General features: G+C 67.1%; 2 protein-coding genes across 2 annotated transcripts; both read left to right on the top strand.

Moving 5' to 3' along the window:
- The first annotated feature begins 743 nt into the window (after positions 1-743).
- RPS15 (ribosomal protein S15) lies at positions 744-2785 on the top strand. Its single transcript, XM_069878252.1, has 4 exons — positions 744-807; positions 1227-1312; positions 1426-1660; positions 2478-2785. Exons 1-4 carry the CDS (start codon positions 805-807, stop codon positions 2589-2591), a joined length of 438 nt encoding a protein of 145 aa, XP_069734353.1. The 5' UTR covers positions 744-804; the 3' UTR covers positions 2592-2785.
- A 1608-nt stretch (positions 2786-4393) lies between these two features.
- Positions 4394-18928, top strand: APC2 (APC regulator of WNT signaling pathway 2). Its single transcript, XM_069877762.1, has 15 exons — positions 4394-4479; positions 8754-8912; positions 9008-9098; positions 9172-9340; positions 9412-9520; positions 9602-9715; positions 10188-10265; positions 11395-11487; positions 11562-11946; positions 12184-12279; positions 12397-12536; positions 12614-12691; positions 12771-12887; positions 12968-13182; positions 13268-18928. Exons 1-15 carry the CDS (start codon positions 4396-4398, stop codon positions 18717-18719), a joined length of 7380 nt encoding a protein of 2459 aa, XP_069733863.1. The 5' UTR covers positions 4394-4395; the 3' UTR covers positions 18720-18928.
- The last annotated feature ends 89 nt before the right edge of the window (positions 18929-19017 follow it).

Genomic DNA, 19017 nt, shown 5'->3' with positions numbered 1-19017 from the left:
GGAGCTGAACTGGATCTGAGGTGGGAAAGGGCTCAGCCCTGCCCAGGGACCCCCAGCCCTGGCTGCTGCTTGTCTGCTTTGTGCTGGCAAAGCATTTCTGCCCGAGATCTCGCCTCAATCTCCCCTCTTTCAGCTGAAAACCGCTCCCCCTCATCCTATCCCTGCCCTCCCCAGCTTTCCTGGAGCCCCTTTCAGCACTGGAAGCTGCTCTAAGGTGTCCCTGGAGCCTTCTCCAGGCTGAACACCCCCAGCTCTCAGCCTGGCCTCATACAGGAGGTTCTCCAGCCCTCGGATCATCTCCGCGGCCTCCTCTGTGCTCCGTCCTCCCTGTGCTGGGGGCTCCAGAGCTGGACACGGGGCTGCAGGTCAGTTCTGCCCAGAGGGGCAGGATCTCGAGCCGGGAGAGCCCCCCGGCTCCTGCGGGAAGCGGAGGGAGGCGAAGGAAGGTCCCTTGCTGAGAGACGAAGGGTCGCTGATGGACAAGGAGCGCTGCCGCCCCCCCGCAGGCCGCGCAGGAGCCGCGGGCTCCTCACCCCGGGGCCCGGCCCAGCTCTGCCCCCGCTGCTGCCCGTCCCGTTGCCGGAGGCTCCAGCAGGAGGGTCCCCGGGGCCCTGCGGGGGTTCAGGGGGTCGGGGAGGCGCCGTCCCCCCCGCAGGACGCGCTCCCGGCGGGGCCCCTGTGAGGGCGGAAGTGCTGGCAGCGCCCGCTGGCCGCGCGGCGTCACCACTTCCGGTTCCGCGCCGCTCTCGCGAGATCGGCCTCTTCCGGCGCCGGCGCGGCCCTTTCCGAGGAGACGCGGCCAAGATGGTGCGTGCGGCGGCGGGGCGGGCGGGCCCCATCGGGCCCCATCGGGCTCCATCCTCGCCGGGGGAGGCTGCCCGGGGCCGGGGGCGCCGCGGGCAGGGCGGGATCCTTCCTGGGGGCGGGGATGGCGCCCCTTGGGCCCTGCCGGGGCCGCCGGGGGGGCGGGGGTGCGGCTTGGGCCTTCGCGTGTGGCACCTTCTTCCCCGGGGCTCCCTGACGCCCCCTTTCCTTCTTTCTTCCTCCCTGGTGCTCCCTGACACTCCCCCTTTGGCACCACCGGGAGTGTGACCCTGGCTTTTGCTTTCCTCCTGTTTGGAGCTGAGGGGTAACCTCGCTAGGGCCGTGACCTGACGCTCTCTCCCTCCCTCCCTGGTGCTCCCTGACTCCCCTTTCCTCCCTCTCGTTGGCGCTCCCGGCTGCAGGCAGAAGTGGAGCAGAAGAAGAAACGAACCTTCCGAAAATTCACCTACAGAGGGGTGGACCTGGACCAGCTCCTCGACATGTCCTAGTAAGAACCGGGGTTGCTCCTGCGCTTTAGGGGGTGCTGCAGGCTCTTACTTGGGCTGTTGGAAGCCCCCGGGCTGGGGGCGGCTCTGTGCTCAGCTTCTCCATCCCTTCCAGCGAGCAGCTGATGCAGCTTTACAGCGCCCGCCAGCGCCGGCGTCTCAACCGCGGGCTGCGCCGCAAGCAGCATTCGCTGCTGAAGCGCCTGCGCAAGGCCAAGAAGGAAGCGCCGCCCATGGAGAAGCCAGAGGTGGTGAAGACCCACTTGAGGGACATGATCATCCTCCCGGAGATGGTAGGCAGCATGGTCGGTGTCTACAACGGCAAAACCTTCAACCAGGTGGAGATCAAGGTGAGGCAGCACACCAGCATCCCGAGAGCTCTAGGCTGGGCATCATAAATGTCTCTGTGTTTGTTGTTTAACACTCAGTATAACCCTGCCCTTGCCCTGGGACTGACGGGGAGGCTGAGGCTCCTCTGTGGAGCCAAACTGGCCCTCGGGATTGCCTGAAATGATCTGTCCAGAGGGTGGGCTGCTCGCAGTGGGACCTGGAGGCCTCATGAGGCTTTGCTGCGGCTTCGAGGTGACCCGAGGATGTGTGCTGGCTGTGCTCAGCCCTGGCTCCCTGCCCATGGCACCGCTTTAGGTTGAAACAGATCTGCAAGGTTTCCTTGGAGTGGAATAACCTGTGCGGTGATGTCACCTGGTATCACTGACAGGATTAAATGGTGTTTTTCCCGTGTACCTGGTGTTAAATCCAACCTGGAGGTGCACCAAGGTGCTCCCAAGGCTTGTGTCTGCTCTCCCAGGAGGTGGGGGGCTCTTGAGGGCAGAGGGAGCCCCTTAACTTGCCGAATCCCCCTGGCTCCACGTGCAGTTGGCATTGCCCGTCGCCCACAGCCTTTGGTGGGGGTTGAGGTTCACATTCCCAGCACAGATCGTGGAATCCTGGAATGGTTTGGGTTGGAAGAGACCTCAAAGCCCGCCCAGTTCCTCCCCCCGCCATGGGCAGGGACACCTCCCACTGGATCAGGGGCTCCAAGACCCATCCAACCTGGCCTTGAACCCCTGCAGGGATGGGGCAGCCACCCCTGCTCTGGGCAGCCTGGGCCAGGGCCTCCCCACCCTCATCGCTGTTTTTGACATGGATCTCTCTTTTCTTTTCCAGCCCGAGATGATCGGTCACTACCTGGGGGAATTTTCCATCACCTACAAGCCGGTGAAGCACGGCCGGCCTGGTATCGGTGCCACCCACTCCTCCCGGTTCATCCCTCTGAAGTAACTGGGTGCTGTTGGGCGCTTTTCCATGTGGAAATAAAGGACTTTCTCCCAGCCTTGCAGTTCTGGGGCTGCAGCTCACACAGGGCAGGACGCGGGCTGGGGCGAAATGCCCCAGGCTGAGTCAGGAGTTAACCTTTTCCTGAAGATTCCCCCCTTTTTTGGGGTGCCTTTTTGTTAAATGCGCAGTGAACGCTTCTCTCAGAGTGGGTTTATTGCGGGAATGAAATTCCTTGTGCTTTGCCAGGGGGTGGGAATGGTGCTTCCATCTGTTGGACTTTACTTGCGGCATTAAGTGGTGTTTGGATTGCCCTGGAACGTGGTGGAACGCTCTCTGTGTGAGGTTAGCGGGGTGAGACAAGTCCCAGGGCTTCGGAGCCAGCCCTGCTGCTGGGGGAAGGTGCCAGGGTTGCTGGGATCCCAAACTATTATTTCCTCATCTTAAATTCGGGATTCCAAAGGCTTTTGGCGCGAAGGTGGTGGCTGTAGCAGTGGGGCTGGTGGCTTGTGCCAAGGTCGTCTGCCAAGCCATCGCTGCCACAGGGGCCGGTTGCCGCCATTCCCACTGTTCCTGGCACACCAGGTCTCCGGTTTTCTTCCCAGTTGGCACCAGCACCATCACTCTCGCGTATCAAGTGTCATGGTGATGATAGTGGCACCCTCGCGGCCTTCAGGTGATGGTGACAGCGCCCGTTTCCCACAGCCCTTGGTTGGGGTTGAGGTTTGTGCCCCCAGCCCAGATCATCAAATCCTGGAATGGTTTGGGTTGGAAGGGACCTCAAAGCCCACCCAATCTCGCCCCTCCCGCTGGATCAGGGGCTCCAAGCCCCATCCATCCTGGCCTTGAACCCCTCCAGGGATGGGGCAGCCTCTGGATAACCTGTTCCTGGCTTGGTGCCCTCCAAGACTCCAGATCCTTGTCCTCAGAGCGCTTCCCAGCCAGCTCGAAGCTGTCCTGGTCCCCAGGGTTGCTCTTCCTGAGGTGCAGGACTCCGCATTTGCCATTGCTGAACATCATGAGGTTCCTGTGCCCCCAGCTCTGGCCTGTCCAGGTCTCCCTGCGTGGGCTTCAGTGGATCTGCTGCTCCTGCCGGATTGCTGCATCCCCTGCTGTTCATGGATGAAGGTCTCGAACCAGACAGGGCCTGGTACTGACCCCAGGGAGCACCACAGGGTTCCAACTGGCCTCTGTGCCGCCCATCCCAGCCCTTGGGGCTCCACCACCCGCCTCGCCGCCCGCTCACCCGATGGGGTTGGGGACGCAGCATCTCTGAGGGCGTCAGGGGCGACGCGCTGGCCCTCTGCCCGCGCCCCGTGATGCCACCTGGGTCCCCGTGTCCCCTCGGGAACCTCTCCAGCCGCCCAGCTTTTGCGGTGGAAGGAGGCGACCTGGGTCCCTGTGCCGGGGGGGCTGGGGTGTCTGCCCCCCCGGAGGAGCCTTGGCACGAGGAGCAGGGTGAGATGCAGGCTGTGCCCGGCCCCGCTGCAGGGAGGGGGCCGAGGGGCAGGGGTCCCGGGGTGATGCTGGGCAGGGTACGGCCCCCCCGGGGCTGATCCCCCCCCAAACAAAGCGGCATCCTGGGAGGGGAGGGGGTATTTGGCCCCAGGACCAGGGCAAGGGGCGGCTCCTGCGAGCCCCGGGGTGGGAAGAGGCGGCGGGGGGGTGTGTGTGAGGGATGGAGCCCCCCGAGCGGCGCGGGGTGCGGTGTCCGGGGGAGCCCGGGCCCCCCCGCTGCCCGCACGGCGCCGGCGCCGCTGGAAAATCCCGTTCGGAGCGGCGGGGGGAGGCGGGGCGGGTGCGGGGGGGGATGCGGGATGCGGGATGCGGCTGCTCGGGGCCGCCCCGGCTCCTCTCCCGGCCCCGAACCGCCGCTGCAGCCGCCGGGGATGAGGTACGGCCGCTCCGGTCCCCCCCGAGCATCCCCCGAGCATCCCCGGCTCCCCCCGACACCCCCCGGCTCCCCCAGAGCATCCCCCAGAGCATCCCCCGAGCATCCCCCGGCTCCCCCAGAGCATCCCCCGCATCCCCGGCCCCCTGGCCTCCCTCTGCGCTCCCCCCGGGCATCCCCCGGCATCTCTGTCCCCCCGCCCCGGCCCCCCAGGCATCGCCCAGCACCCCCCGAGCATCCCCGGCAGCTCTGGTCCCCCTGTCCCCCCCGCCCCGAGCATCCCTGGCTCCCCGCGACACCCCCCGAGCATCCCCGGTACCCTCTGACCATCCCCAGCCCCCCCCGGCCCCTCCCTGTGCCCCCCCTCCTTAACTCCCGTTATCTCCCCCCCGGTCCCCCGTCACCCCGGGGTCCCCCAGGCCCCGTTCGGGGGGGATCGGGGGGGATCGGGGTGCGGTGTGTGATGGGGGGCGGATGCGGGGGGGGTGGGGGGCTCCCCCGGCCCCGCCTGCGCTGGAGCTGCCTCCACCCCCGGGGTCCGAGGGGGGGTCGGGGGCGCTCAGACCCGGCACCCGCAGCCCCCGCCCCGGGACAAAGGGCGGACAGCGCCGGGGAACCGCTGGGAGGGGCCGCGTCCACCAGCCTCATCCCCAGCCTCATCCCCATCTTTATCCTCATCTCCATCCTCATCCTCCTCCCCATCCTCATCCCCATCCTTATGCCCACCCTCATCCCCATTCTTTATCCCCATCTCCATCTTCTTCCCCATCCCTTCCCCATCCTCATCCCCATCATCTTTATCCCCATCATCTTTATCCCCACCTCCATCCCTCCTCCATCCTCATCCCCATCCCCATCATCATCCCCATCTTTTTCCCCATCTCCATCCTCTTCCCCATCCCCATCCTCATCTTCATCATCTTTATCCCCATCTCCATCCCTCCTCCATCCTCATCCTCATCCCCATCCCCATCCTCATCCTCATCTTTATCCCCATCTCCATCCCTCCTCCATCCTCATCCCCATCCCCATCATCATCCCCATCTTTTTCCCCATCTCCATCTTCTTCCCCATCCCCATCCTCATCCCCATCATCTTTATCCCCATCTCCATCCCTCCTCCATCCCCATCCCCATCCCCATCCCTTCTCCATCCTCATCCCAATCCTTATCCTCATCTCCATTCCCCCCCTCCCTTCTCCTTCCCCACCCTCACACCCCTCCCATCCCCGCCCCGCGCTGGGGTTCCTGGGGGGCAGTGGGGCCCATGGCTGGGGGTCCCCCCTCTCCCCCCGCCCTGATGCGGCCTCGGCTCCCCATGGATCCCCTCCAGAGGGGCCAATCTGTGCGGCTGGAGCTGAGCCCCAACCCCTCGTCCCAAATCTGCCTCTCAGGAACCTCCACCCCTGAACCCCCAAACTGCCCCTGGGCTCCGCCCCACATCCAGGTGGGATCTGGGGGGCTGTTTGTGGGAGCAGCCGCCGTGCGGGGCGCTGGGGGGGGATGCTGGACGCGGGGAGGGAGCAGGACCTGTGTCCCCACTTATGTCCCCACCCGTGTCCCCATGAGGCCCGCTATGAGCCCCCATCTGTCCCCACGCAGGGAGGTCGCGCGCGGGGCTGTCCTGCTGCTCCCTGGCTGGCTTTGTGGTGGCTTTGTCGGGGTCCCCAGGGCCACCGCACGCGCCCCGGTCGATGAGCAGGAGCTGGTGACAACACGCTGTTTGTTTAACGTCTCGGGGGGCTCCGCGGGCCGCAGCCGGCGGGGGCTCAGCTGCGGCTGCTCCTGGAGGCGGCTGCGCCCGCGTGAGGCTGCAGCTTTGGGGTCGATTGTGGCCCCCATGCCCGTCCCCTGAGCTGCCACCGCGGTGCAGCGGGTGCTGCAGCCAGAGCGATGCAGCGGGTGCTGCAGGCTGCACAGTGCAGTGGGTGCTGCAGCCAGCATGATGCAGTGGGTGCTGCAATCATCGTGATGCAGTGGGTGCTGCAGCCAGAGAGATGCAGTGGGTGCTGCAGCCAGAGAGATGCAGCGGGTGCTGCAATCATCGTGATGCAGTGGGTGCTGCAGCCAGAGAGATGCAGTGGGTGCTGCAGCCAGAGAGATGCAGCGGGTGCTGCAATCAGCGCGATGCAGTGGGTGCTGTGGGCTGCACAGACGCTGCTTCTCCACCCACTGACCTGCTGCAGCACCAGCCCCCCAGGACCTCGCGGCCGCATCCAGACCCCAGCAGCGGCCCTGGGTGCCCCGAGCGCGCAGCGGGGCGGCTGCTGGGTGTTGGGGAGCCCTCGCGCCCCAGGGGACCCCGTGGCCCTGCCTGGCACCCAGGCTCATTGCCGCGCAGCCCTCTGAGGACACGGGATCTGTGGGGCAGGGGTGGCCACAGCTGCAGCCCTGGCCCCCCCCTTTTTCTCGTTGTGTCTAGACGCTTCGCAGATGCAGGTGCAGCCGCGCCAGCCCCTCCCCGCAGGCTGCAGATCCCTGTGCTGCTGCCAGCTACTGCGCCCACCCATCCCTGCTGGGGAGTGGGGGGTCCAGAGCTCAGACCCCCACATAAACCCCCCCAGGATCCCCCGGGAAGGGCAGGAGCGGGGCAGAAACTGGGGTGAGGCTGGCGGGGGGCAGGTTAAGGGGGTGCCCAAGCCCTGTGGCTGCACTGGCAGCCCCCCCCGAGCTCTGGGGGTCCCCCAGTTGGCCACTGACCCCCTCCAAGGGGCTGCAGCAGCCCCCAGGCTCTTCCAGCCTCTCTCTGCCCCAGCGGCATCCCACCCGCCGCACATCAGAGCTGTCACTGCAGACCAGGGGGAAACGGGGGGATGAGGGTGTGGGAGCATCTCCCTGCCTCAGTTTCCCCCTCTGCGCAGTGGGGCTGGTGCCAGGTACCACTCGGGGTGTCCCTCAGCCGTGTCCCAGCCCATCCTCGGGGGATCCTCGGAAAGGACCCTGGACCCATCTTGCTGCCCAATCCCTGTTACCATGGTAACAGGAGGCCCTGCTGAACCTGCATCCCTCACCCTGCATCCCATATCCTCCCTGCCACATCCTTCATTGTCCTCCCTCCCTCCCTCACCGAGCACCCTGCATCCCTCGGTGTCCATCCTGCATCCCTCATCCCACATTCTTTGTCCTCCTGCCTCCTTCCCGCACCCCAAAACCCCCCTGGCCCCATCCCCAGCCCTCCTGGGGGGGCTTTATTCCCCTCCCAGGGCTTATTATTTCCCTTCTGGGGGGTTATTTCACATGTGGATAATGCTGGGGGTGCAGAGCCGGGCAGTGGGGCTGCACCGCACAGAGGGGACCCCCATCCTTCCCCCCATCGGGGGGTCCCCCCGATGGGGGGAAGGATGGGGGTCCCCTCTGTGGGGTGTGGGAGCGATGGAGCAGCTTGGGGCAGGGGTCAGGATGCCTCCTGGGAGGCTCCTGGGGTCCCACAGCTGCCTGGATGCTGTTTGGGGGGTGCTGCCCCCCCCCAAAAAAAGAAGCAGAGGGATCCCGGGGTGTTCGGGAGCCGCCGTGGGGCAGATTTTGGGGGTGCAGGGACACCAGCAGCTCCCCACACTGATGCTCGCCCTTCGCTATGGGGGATGTGGCAGGGTGGGGGGCGCAGGGGGGTGGGAGGAGAAGGGGGCTCCCCCTCCGTGCGAGCCCACCCCAAGCTCACACGTGGCACGGATGAAGGCGGCACGGAGCCGTCGCGCTCTCAGCCGCCAGCGCGACCCACTCTGGGGGTGACGAGGGGTCCCCGAGTCCCCCCCAATGTCTGCGGGTGCCCTGGGTGCCCCCCTGGCAGGTGCAAGGGCGGCTGCGGGCGCTGCGGCGAGGAGGAGGAGGTTTGGGGGCTGGGGGAACCTGGGAGGGGGGGAAAAGGGGGTCGAGGGGATTAGGGGGACAGAGTGGGGCTGGGGGTGCTGGGATGGGGGGGCAGAGCTGGCTGTGCTGCCGGGGGGAGCGGAGAGAGAGGTGGTTGGGAGAAGGAGAAGACAAAAGCGAGACAAAGGGGGAAGGGAGCGAAGCGCTGAGCTGCTGCGGAGGATGGAAATCAGGCAGGGGCTGGTGGGGGGCTGGGGGCTGCCTGCTGCGAGGGGGACGGGGACGGACCCCCCCGTGCTGGGGATGCCCCTTCGGGGAGGCGTTTGGGGGCACCGGCTGTGCCAGGGCGGCCTGGCCCCTCGCTGGGGGACGGGGGTGCCGGGGGGTGCCGGGGGGTGCTGGGGGCTGGGGGGCTGGGGGCAGAGGGCAGGGACCCCCCCAAGGTGGAACCTTCCCCCCCCGGCCCCACAGGTGCTGCAGGAGGTGAAGATGTCCGGCTCCATCGCCTCGTACGACCAGCTGGTGCGGCAGGTGGAGGCGCTGAAGAAGGAGAACAGCCACCTCCGTCGGGAGCTGGAGGACAACTCCAACCACCTCTCCAAGCTGGAGAATGAGACCTCGGACATGAAGGTGAGGGGAAACCCGGGGAGGTGGGGGTCACGGACCCCGTGCTGGGGCTACCCTCTGCATTTCCCCCTCGCCCGACGGCCCCATCCCTGTCTCAGGAGGTCCTGAAGCAACTCCAGGGCAAGCTGGAGCAGGAGGCGCGGGTCATGGTGTCCTCGGGGCAGACAGAGGTCCTGGACCAGCTGAAAGGTGGGTGCCCGGGCAAGGTGGGGAGGGGCGTCCCCCCAAAACCCACCCTCACATCCCTGTCCTCGTCCCCCAGCCCTGCAGATGGACATCACCAGCCTCTACAACCTCAAGTTCCCCGCGGAGGTGGCCGGAGCTGGACGCAGCACCGAGGAAAACCCAGCGCCCGCCGTGTCCCACCGGGATGGATCCGGGGACCTGGGCAGAGCCACCATCCGCATGCTGGAGGAGCTCGACCGGGAGAGGTGAGGGTCGGGGGGACGCGCGGGGGCGGCGGGGGCCGCGGACTGACCTGACGGGGCTCCCTGCTCCCCAGGTGCTTCCTGCTGGGCGAGATCGAGAAGGAGGAGAAGGAGAAGATCTGGTACTACGCGCAGCTGCAGAGCCTGGCCACGCGCCTGGACGAGCTGCCGCACGTGGAGACGGTGAGCGGGGTGCCCCGCGTCCCCCCAGCCCTGGGGCGCGAGCAGGACCTGCCCCGCTCACGCTGCCCCCCGCGCCCCCAGTTCTCGATGCAGATGGATCTCATCCGGCAGCAGCTGCAGTTCGAGGCGCAGCACATCCGCTCGCTGATGGAGGAGCGCTTCGGGACGGCGGACGAGATGGTGCAGCGGGCACAGGTCAGGGACGGTGGGAGCCGTCCCTTCCTCCCCTTCCTCACAGCCCGGGGGACTCCAGCTGCCCCCCAGCCCCATCCTGCCAGTTCGAGAACCATCCATTCTTGCACCCAGCCCTGTGCACCCTCACTCCCAGCTCTTTTCCCCTCAAATCCAGCTCTGTGCACCCTCACACCCAGCCTTGTGCACTCTTGTCCCCAGCTCTTTGCACCTTTGCACCCTCCAACACAGCTGCCTGCACCCTCACATGCAGCTCAGCTCCATGCACCCTCAAACCCAGCTCCATGCACCCTCAAACCCAGCTCTTTGCACCCTCAAACCCAGCTCTTTGCGCCCTCAAACCCAGCTCGATGCACCCTCAAACCCAGCTCTTTGCACGCAGCCCCCTTGCACCCTCTCAGCACTGCGGCTGTTGCACCCATCTGGGGGTCCCCAGAGGGTCCCGTCCCTCTCTGACATCCTCTTTGCCCCCCAGATCCGGGCGTCCCGCCTGGAGCAGATCGACAAGGAGCTGATGGAGGCGCAGGACAAGGTGCAGCAGCCAGAGCCGCAGGTATTGGGATGGGGCTGAGCATTGGGGTCTGTCCCTGTTCCCCGCGGGGCGGCGGAGCCCGAGCAGGGGGGTGCAGGCGGCCAGGGCGGCCCCTTCACCTTCGTCCCCGTCCTGTCCCCCTCGGCACAGCCAGGGCTTTGTGCGGCTCGGGCACCATGAAATGGGCAGTTGCCATGGAGACGAGAAGTAGGCCATGGCGCGCAGCGGGCGGCGGCGGCTCCCGCAGCATCTGCGGCCGCCGGAGCTGCCAGGGTGGGCACCACGCCACCCCCATCCCCTCCGCCAGCCACCGCAGCCCCACCAGCAACCACAGCCCCTGCCTCACCCCAGCCCCCCATCACCCACGGCCCCTCCAGCACCCCCAGCTCCATCATCACCCCCATCTCCACCATCACCCCCATCTCCATCATCACCCCCAGTTCCACCATCACCCCCATCTCCATCATCACCCCCATCTCCACCATCACCCCCAGCTCCATCATCACCCCCAGCTTCACCATCACCCCCAGCTCCATCATCACCCCCAGCTTCACCATCACCCCCAGCTCCTCTATCGCACGTGGCCCCATCATCACTGTGTCCTTCCATTGCTCCTGGCCCCCGCACAGCCCCCAGCCCCTCCATAACCCATGGCTTTCATAGAATCATAGAATCACAGAATCACCAGGTTGGAAAAGACCCACCGGCTCATCAAGTCCAACCATTTGCAGCAGCCGTGCACCCACCACAGCCACGACCCGTCCACCACCCGCGGTCCCACTGTGGTCACGGTCCCTCCGCCGCTCCAGCCAGCTGCCCGTCCCACGCGGCCCCTCTGCCTGCCACAACCCTCCGTCCTCCCCATCGCCCTCTCGGCTGCGCGCCCCCCGCGAGCTGCTCCGTGGGCCGTCCACACCGCCCACCCCTCGCCTGCCCACGCTCCCCTTTTCCCGAGCTGCCGAGTGCAGCCCCCGCCCCGAGCAGCCCCGATCCCAGCCTAAAAATACCACCCTGGCACTGACGAAAGCAGCAATTGCACCGCCTGGGAAACGCCGACGGCTTGGATGGCACCGTTGGGTTCCCGAAACGCGGGGCCGGGGCGGAAGTGGGGGGTGAGGGCGGCACGATGCCATCTGTCCCCTCCTGGCAGCTCTGCGGGAAGGTGCCGGGCATGGAGGGGGACGGCAGCCTGGACCCCCCGACCCACCCCGAGGACGGGGGCAGCAGCCTGGGCAGCAGCAAGGTGAGCAGCGGCCGCGGCCGAGCTTGCGTGGCGGCGAGGGGTCGCGGCCATGGGTAACCGTGTCCCTCCCGCAGGTGGAGGTGGTGTTCTGGCTCCTGTCCATGCTGGCCACGCGTGACAAGGACGACATGTCCCGCACGCTGCTGGCCATGTCCAGCTCGCAGGAGAGCTGCCTGGCCATGCGCAAGTCGGGCTGCCTGCCCCTGCTCATCCAGATCCTGCACGACTCCGACGGGGAGCCGGGACCCCCCGAGAGCCCCACGGGCGCCAAGGACGCCCGCATGCGCGCCAACGCCGCCCTCCACAACATCGTCTTCTCGCAGCCCGACGAGGGGCAGGCCAAGAAGGAGATGCGGGTGCTGCACGTGCTGGAGCAGATCCGCTCCTACTCGGAGACCTGCTGGGACTGGCTGCAGATGCAGAGCAGGGACGGGGGCAGAGGCCCCGAGGGGGGCGCGGGTACGGGGGCGAGCGAGGTGTTGGGGGGGTGCACGCGGCTGCAAGCATCCACTTGAGCTGGAGGGAGCAGGAGATGTTGGGGACAGGACCAGGAGGTGTCCAAGGCCAGGTTGGATGGGTTGGATGGAGCAATCGGATCCCGTGGGAGGTGTCCCTGCCCATGGCAAGGGAGGGACTGGATGGGCTGAGGGCCCTTCCAACCCAAACCATTCCATGAGTCCATGATGCTCCCAACAGTGCCGGTGCCCATCGAGCCCCAGATCTGCCAGGCCACCTGTGCCATCATGAAGCTCTCCTTCGACGAGGAGTACCGGCGAGCCATGAACGAGCTGGGTGAGAGCGGAGCGGGAGCTCTGTCCCTGGGGCACTGCAGCCATCCCTGTCCTGGTGCACTGGGAAGGGGTGCAGAGGAGGGTCCCTTCCCTGAGTGACCCCTCTCCCATCCCCCAGGTGGGCTCCAGGCGGTGGCCGAGCTGCTGCAGGTGGACTACGAGATGCACAAGATGACTAACGACCCCTTGAACCTGGCGCTGCGGCGCTATGCGGGGATGGCCCTCACCAACCTCACCTTCGGCGACGTGGTCAACAAGGTCAGAGTGGGCTACAGGGTGGGGAGCGGGGCCGGGGGGCTGCGGTGTTGCCTTCACCACCCTCATCCTCCTTGCAGGCGACGCTGTGCTCGCGCCGGGGCTGCATGGAGGCCATCGTGGCTCAGCTGGGCTCCGACAGCGAGGAGCTGCACCAGGTGGGTGCCGGCAGCGTCGGGGGCTCCTCTCGGGACGGGGATGGTCTCTGCACCCACCTACCCTGCTCTGCCCTCCTAGGTGGTGTCCAGCATCCTGAGGAACCTCTCCTGGAGGGCTGACATCAACAGCAAGAAGGTGCTGCGGGAGGTGGGCAGCGTGACCGGGCTGATGCGATGTGCACTGCACGCTGGCAAGGTGAGCGCCGGGGAGGGTGGGAGCAGGCACCGGGGACAACAGGATGGGGCTGATGGGTGTGTGTCCCCTCCCTGGGACAGGAGTCCACGCTGAAGAGCGTCCTGAGCGCTCTGTGGAACCTGTCGGCGCACAGCACGGAGAACAAAGCTGCCATCTGTGGGGTGGAGGGAGCCCTGGGCTTCCTGGTGAGCACCCTCACCTACAAGTGCCAGAGCAACTCGCTGGCCATCATCGAGAGCGGCGGCGGCATCCTCAGGAACGTCTCCAGCCTCGTCGCCACGCGGGAGGACTACAGGTGGGCATCTCTGCGGGGCGGGGATGGTGCTGGGGAGGGGGCTCAGGGCCCATCCTGACGGCTGGGGGTCCCTCCTGTCCCACAGGCAGGTGCTTCGGGACCACAACTGCCTGCAGACGCTGCTGCAGCACCTGCGCTCGCACAGCCTCACCATCGTCAGCAATGCCTGCGGGACCCTCTGGAACCTGTCCGCCCGCAGCCCCCACGACCAGGAGCTGCTCTGGGACCTGGGGGCGGTCAGCATGCTGCGCAACCTCATCCACTCCAAGCACAAGATGATCGCCATGGGCAGCGCGGCCGCTCTCCGCAACCTCCTTACCAACCGGCCCCCCAAATACAAGGACGCCGCCGTCGTCTCGCCGGGCTCCTGCATGCCCTCGCTCTACATGCGCAAGCAGAAAGCCCTGGAGGCCGAGCTGGACGCCAAGCACTTGGCTGAGACCTTTGACACCATGGAGAAGCAGAGCCTGAAGAGCCAGAGCGCCAAGAAGCCAGCGCGGCACATGGAGAGCCTGGTGAAGGACTACGCCTCCGACTCTGGCTGCTTCGACGATGACGAGGTGCCCAACATTTCCACGGGCGTGGAGACAGCCAGTGCCTCCGTCCTCTCCATGTTCCTCAACTCCTCCTTCCTGCAGGGGCAGGCGCTGCCCCGGGCGCTGGCACAGAGACGATGTCCGGAGCCGGAGAAGGATGGCAGCGGCAAACTGGGGGAGCCCAAGAAGTTGCCGCTGCCAGAGGACGATGTCTCGCTGGCTGCTGAGAAGTTGGCCAACAAGATCTCCAGCACGGTGGCCAAGATCGACAAGCTGGTGGAGGACATCTCCACCATGCACACGTCCTCGGACGACAGCTTCAGCCTCAGCTCCGAGGACCACTGCCTGGACTGGCAATACGGCCCCGAGGAGGCGCACGAGGCACGTGCCCAGTCCTGCTCCCCGTGCCGCCTCTCGGACACCGGCAGCTTTGCCAAGAGGGAGAACCTGAGCCGGGCGCACACGCTGCTGCGGCTGAAAACCGCCTACACCAGCCTGTCCAACGACAGCCTCAACAGCGGCAGCACCAGCGACGGCTACTGCACCAAGGAGCACATGAAGCCCTGCACCAGGGCCGCCTTCCTTGACTATCGGGACGAGCTGCAGCGGTACCAGAAGCGGCCGAGCCGGCTCGACCTCAAGAGCATCCTGAGTGGCAAACCAGAGCGGGTTGAACCCCCTGCGCTCAAGGGCAGAGACCCAGCTGAGCCGGACAAGCCAGAGCAGCGAGACCTGCCGGAACGGGCCAAGAAAACAGTGACCTTCCCCAGCCCCAAGGCACCGGAGAAGGAGCCCGAGTGGAAGAAGGAGACGGGAAGCAAGCTGTCATCTGACCCACACGTCCACCACACGATCAAGCTCTCCCCGTCCTACCAGCACGTCCCTGTGCTGGAGAGCCTGGCCAAGAGCGGTGTGGCCACCAGCACCAGCCACCACCCCTCGCTCCTGGGCAGAAAGCAAGCCTGGCTGCCCCCGACGCTGCTGCAGACGGCCGAGAGCCTGAGCAAGATCCCAGAGAAGCTGCCTGCACACCCACCGGCCACGACGGAGCAGGAGTCGGTGCAGAAGTACTCGGTGGAGGACACCCCGATCTGCTTCTCCCGGTGCAGCTCCCTCTCCTCCCTCTCCTCAGCTGACAACGTGCTGGATGGGCAGAGCCACAGCGAGAATGACCTGGACAGCGACTCCTCTCTGGAGATACTGGAGATGGAAGAAGGGGACGGGGAAGGTGAGGACGGGAGGCAGGAGAAGGAGAAAGCGGCAGATCCCGGTCCAACCACGCCAGTGGGGGTTTCCCAGCCCATCACCATCCCCTTCCCAAAGCGCGACAAGGTCTTCCTACGAGAATCATCCCCGTCGCGCCAGGAGGACCTCACTCCCTCGAGCTCCTCGGAGAACTACATCCAGGAGACGCCCCTGGTGATGAGCCGCTGCAGCTCCGTCAGCTCCCTGGGCAGTTTTGAGAGTCCCTCCATCGCCAGCTCCATCCAGAGCGACCCTTGCAGCGAGATGATCAGCGGCACCATCAGTCCCAGCGAGCTGCCCGACAGCCCTGGGCAGACCATGCCCCCCAGCCGCAGCAAGACACCGCTCTTCGAGCTGGGCTGCCAGCCCGAGAAGGAGACCAGCCAGTTCAACATCCAGTGGGAGAACAACGTCAAGAAGTTCATGGAGATCACCGACTTCAAGGAACGCTTCCAGCTTCCCCAGGACCTGGATTCCATGGTCTACTTCACAGTGGAGAAACCCAATGAGAACTTCTCCTGCGCCTCCAGCCTGAGCGCCCTGCCCCTCCACGAGCACTACGTCCAGAAGGACGTGGAGCTCAAGTTGATGCCCACCTTCCCGGAGAAGAACAACCTGAATTTTGCCGCTCATGAGAAGCGGGAGGAGCGGCGGGAGGAGCGCTACCTGGATGTCCGGCGACGGGCTGAGCACCCCGAGCCCCCGTCCGACGACGACATCGAGATCCTGAAGGAGTGCATCAGCTCCGCCATGCCCTCCCGCTTCCGCAAGGTGAAGACCTCGCTGCTCTCCGGCCAAGTGCTGCACCCCCAGACAAAGAAGCCAGTGCACGTCCCCGTCTACATGCTGGTGCCAGCCCACGCGCACCCCGGCGTCCCCAAGCACCTGCGCGCCTCCTCCCGCGACCTCTTCAAGGACGACGACTCCTTCACCGACTCGGCGGATGGGACCCCTGTCAACTTCTCCAGCACCGCCTCGCTGAGCGACGAGACCCTGTGCTACCCGCCCGCCGAGGAGGCCGAGCGGCCCCGCGGCCCGGGGTGCCCGTCTGGGGCACCCGAGGGGCACCGCGAGGGCAGCGCCGGCGCCATCCCAGCCCGGAGAGCCGCCTCCGGCAGCTCCGCTCCCGCCCGGCTGAGCTCGGCGGGCAAGGGGAAGGCAGGATCGAGCCGGGGCCAAGGCGCGGAGGCCAAGCGGGGCCAGACCCTTCCGAAGAGCGGGCCCAGGCTGGAGCTGGAGGTGGGGAGGATCGATGGTTCCTCGGGGGGGAAGGATGCTCCCCAGGAGGATGGGGTGGCCTTCCAGTCGCTGTGCCACACCACCCCGACGGAGGAAGCCGTCTACTGCTTCTACGAGCGAGACTCAGACGAGCTGCCTGAGGCGGGCAGGGACGTGTCCGGCAGCAGAGTCCAGCCTGGACGGACACCCGGGAGGGAACGCAGCGGCGCGTCTGTGCCCCGGAGGGAGCCTGAGCCTGGTCCCCGGCCGGTGAAGGCAAAGCCGCAGCCGCAGAACAACCTCATCGCTGACGAGACGCCACCGTGCTACTCCCTCAGCTCCTCCATGAGCTCCCTGAGCGACGCCAACCTCTCCGACGGCGAGGAGCGGGGCCAGCCCTGCGGCAAAGCGCCCCGGCCGCGGTCGGCCACGGTGGCAGGGAAGGGGCAGGGGGGCTCCCGCAGCTCCCCCAGCTTCAACTCGGAGGATGACCTGCTGCAGAAGTGCATCGGCTCGGCCATGCCCAAGGGCCGGCGGCCCCTGGCTCGCCGTAGGGGGGTGGAACGCAAGCAGAAGACACCGGGCGCTGCCGGGAGGGAGAGGAAAGCGGAGGTGAGACATCGCCCGAGCGAGGATGCCGGGTCCGACCAGGGCTCGGACCTGGACAGCGTGGAGTGGCAAGCGATCCAGGAGGGAGCCAACTCCATCGTCACCTGGCTGCACCAGGCGGCCGCCTCCCTCTCGCGGGAGCCTTCCTCCGAGTCCGACTCCATCCTCTCCTTCATGTCGGGGCTCTCGGTCGGCTCCACGCTGCAGCTCTCCCTGGGCAGGCAGGAGAAGAAGCGAGCCAGCAGCGCGGCCAGCCGGGACGCCGCGAGGAGGGAGCACGGCAAGAGCCGCCCGGAGAGGAAGGACGCAGCGAGTGCCCGTCCCGCCGGCCGCGGAGGCGCCAGGGCGGAGCGGAGCGCGGCGACCACCAAGCCGGTGCCCAACTTGCCCGTGGTCTTCCGCGGTCGGACCGTCATCTACATGCCCAGCCTGGCCAAGGACGCTCCCAGCCCACGGGCCACCCCGAAGAAAAGTCCTGCAGCCAAGCCAGAGGCACTGCCGGCCAAGAACCTCTCCCTGAGCCAGCAGCGCTCGCGGAGCCTGCACCGGCTGGGCAAGCCCCCCGAAACCGGGGACCTGACGCTGCCCAAGAGGAGCACGACACCGCCCGCCCGCATCAGCAAGGGGCCCCCGTCTTCAGGCTCGTCCCGCACCTCCACGCCCTCCCAGCACGCTCCCAAGAAGCTGCCGTCACCCTCCCAGCTCTCCAAGCAGGGTCCCCCGGCCGCGGGCAAGGCGGGCGGCTTGTCCTCCCCGCCGGGACCCCCAGCCAAAGCCCCGGCCCCCAAGTCCCCGGCGCCCAAGCAGTCCAAGACGCAGAAGTCGCCCGTCCGCATCCCCTTCATGCAGAAGCCCAGCAGGAAGGTGCTGCCGGGCCGGGGCGCGATGCCCGTGCTGGAGGAGCAGGACGACGGCAGCAGGGCGCGGGGCGGGGGCCCGGGCGGCAGTCGCCTCAACCTGGTGCGGATGTCATCGGCGCGTTCCAGCGGGAGTGACTCGGATCGCTCTGGATTCCTGCGCCAGCTCACCTTCATCAAGGAATCTTCCAGCCTGCTGCTGCGGCACCGCGCGGAGCTCTCCCCGGCACAGCCGGCGGCCTCGCGGCCTCGCCGGGCATCCCCGCAGCGCAGCCGTGGCACCCTGCCCGCCGTCTTCCTCTGCTCGTCCCGCTGCGAGGAGCTCAAGGCGGCCAAGCCGGCGGCCCCCAACCCGCGGCCCCTCATCCCCAGAGCCCAGCCCGGTGGCAAAGGCCCCGCTGGGGTCAAGCCACCGCGGAGAACCAGCTCGGAGAGCCCGTCCCGGCTGCCGGTGAAGACCAGCATCCCCGCGCCCGAGCCCTTCAAGAGGTACTCGTCCTCGCCCAACATCAGCGTGGTGCGCAGGACGAGCAGCCCTTCCTCCGTCCTCTCCGTCCGCTCCGAGGCTTCGGCGCGGCGGCCGCAGAGCGAGGCGGCGCCCAGCGGGCAGCTGGCCAAGCCCCCGGTGGTGATGATGAAGGGGACCTGGCGGAGGATCCGGGATGAAGACATCCCCCACATCCTCAAGAGCACGCTGCCCTCCTCCGCGCTGCCGCTGGCCAACACCGGTGAGGAGGAACGCCCTGGCACCCCCAGCCCCAGGAAGACCAGCGATGCCGTGGTGCAGACAGAGGACTTCAGCGCAGCCAAGACCAATTCCAGCACCTCTCCCACGCTGGAGACCCGCGAGGGGCCCCCGCGCGCCCGCGCTGCTTGCGATGGGGAAGCCCTGGCCCCCACCAAGGCTGCACTGCCCATCTCCTTCGGCCACGACGCACCAGCCGGGACCTTCCCCGGCAGCCGGCACGGCTCTCCGAGCAGAGCTGCCCGCGTCACCCCCTTCAACTACGTCCCCAGCCCCATGGCGGTGACGGCAGTGGCCGACAAGGCGGTGGAGAAAATCCAGGCTTGAGCACCTGCTCCTGATGAGGCCCTGGTGAGGGACCGTGCTGGCAGGGGGGACGGCGACACAGGGGGGCTGGGGACCTGTGAGGCACCCCAACACGCCGCCTGCCCTGGTTGGGGTCTCGCTGAACTGGAAAACCACGGTTCCCAGTGCCAGAGACTGGGCAGAGCCAGAGGGACCCGCTGGGCACTGCGGCTGATGCCCCAAACTGGGGGACATCTCCTCTCGCTGATGGACGTCCTGGGACAAGGTGAGCGGGAGCTGTGTCCCCCCGTCCCCCCGTCCTGCTCTCCCGCACCTCGGG

The sequence above is a fragment of the Phaenicophaeus curvirostris genome, chromosome 28, assembly GCF_032191515.1.
Source record: "Phaenicophaeus curvirostris isolate KB17595 chromosome 28, BPBGC_Pcur_1.0, whole genome shotgun sequence".
Taxonomy (NCBI): Eukaryota; Metazoa; Chordata; class Aves; order Cuculiformes; family Cuculidae; genus Phaenicophaeus; species Phaenicophaeus curvirostris.
The sequence above is the reverse complement of the archived record's forward strand: the minus strand, read 5'-3'. Positions and strand labels throughout refer to the sequence as shown.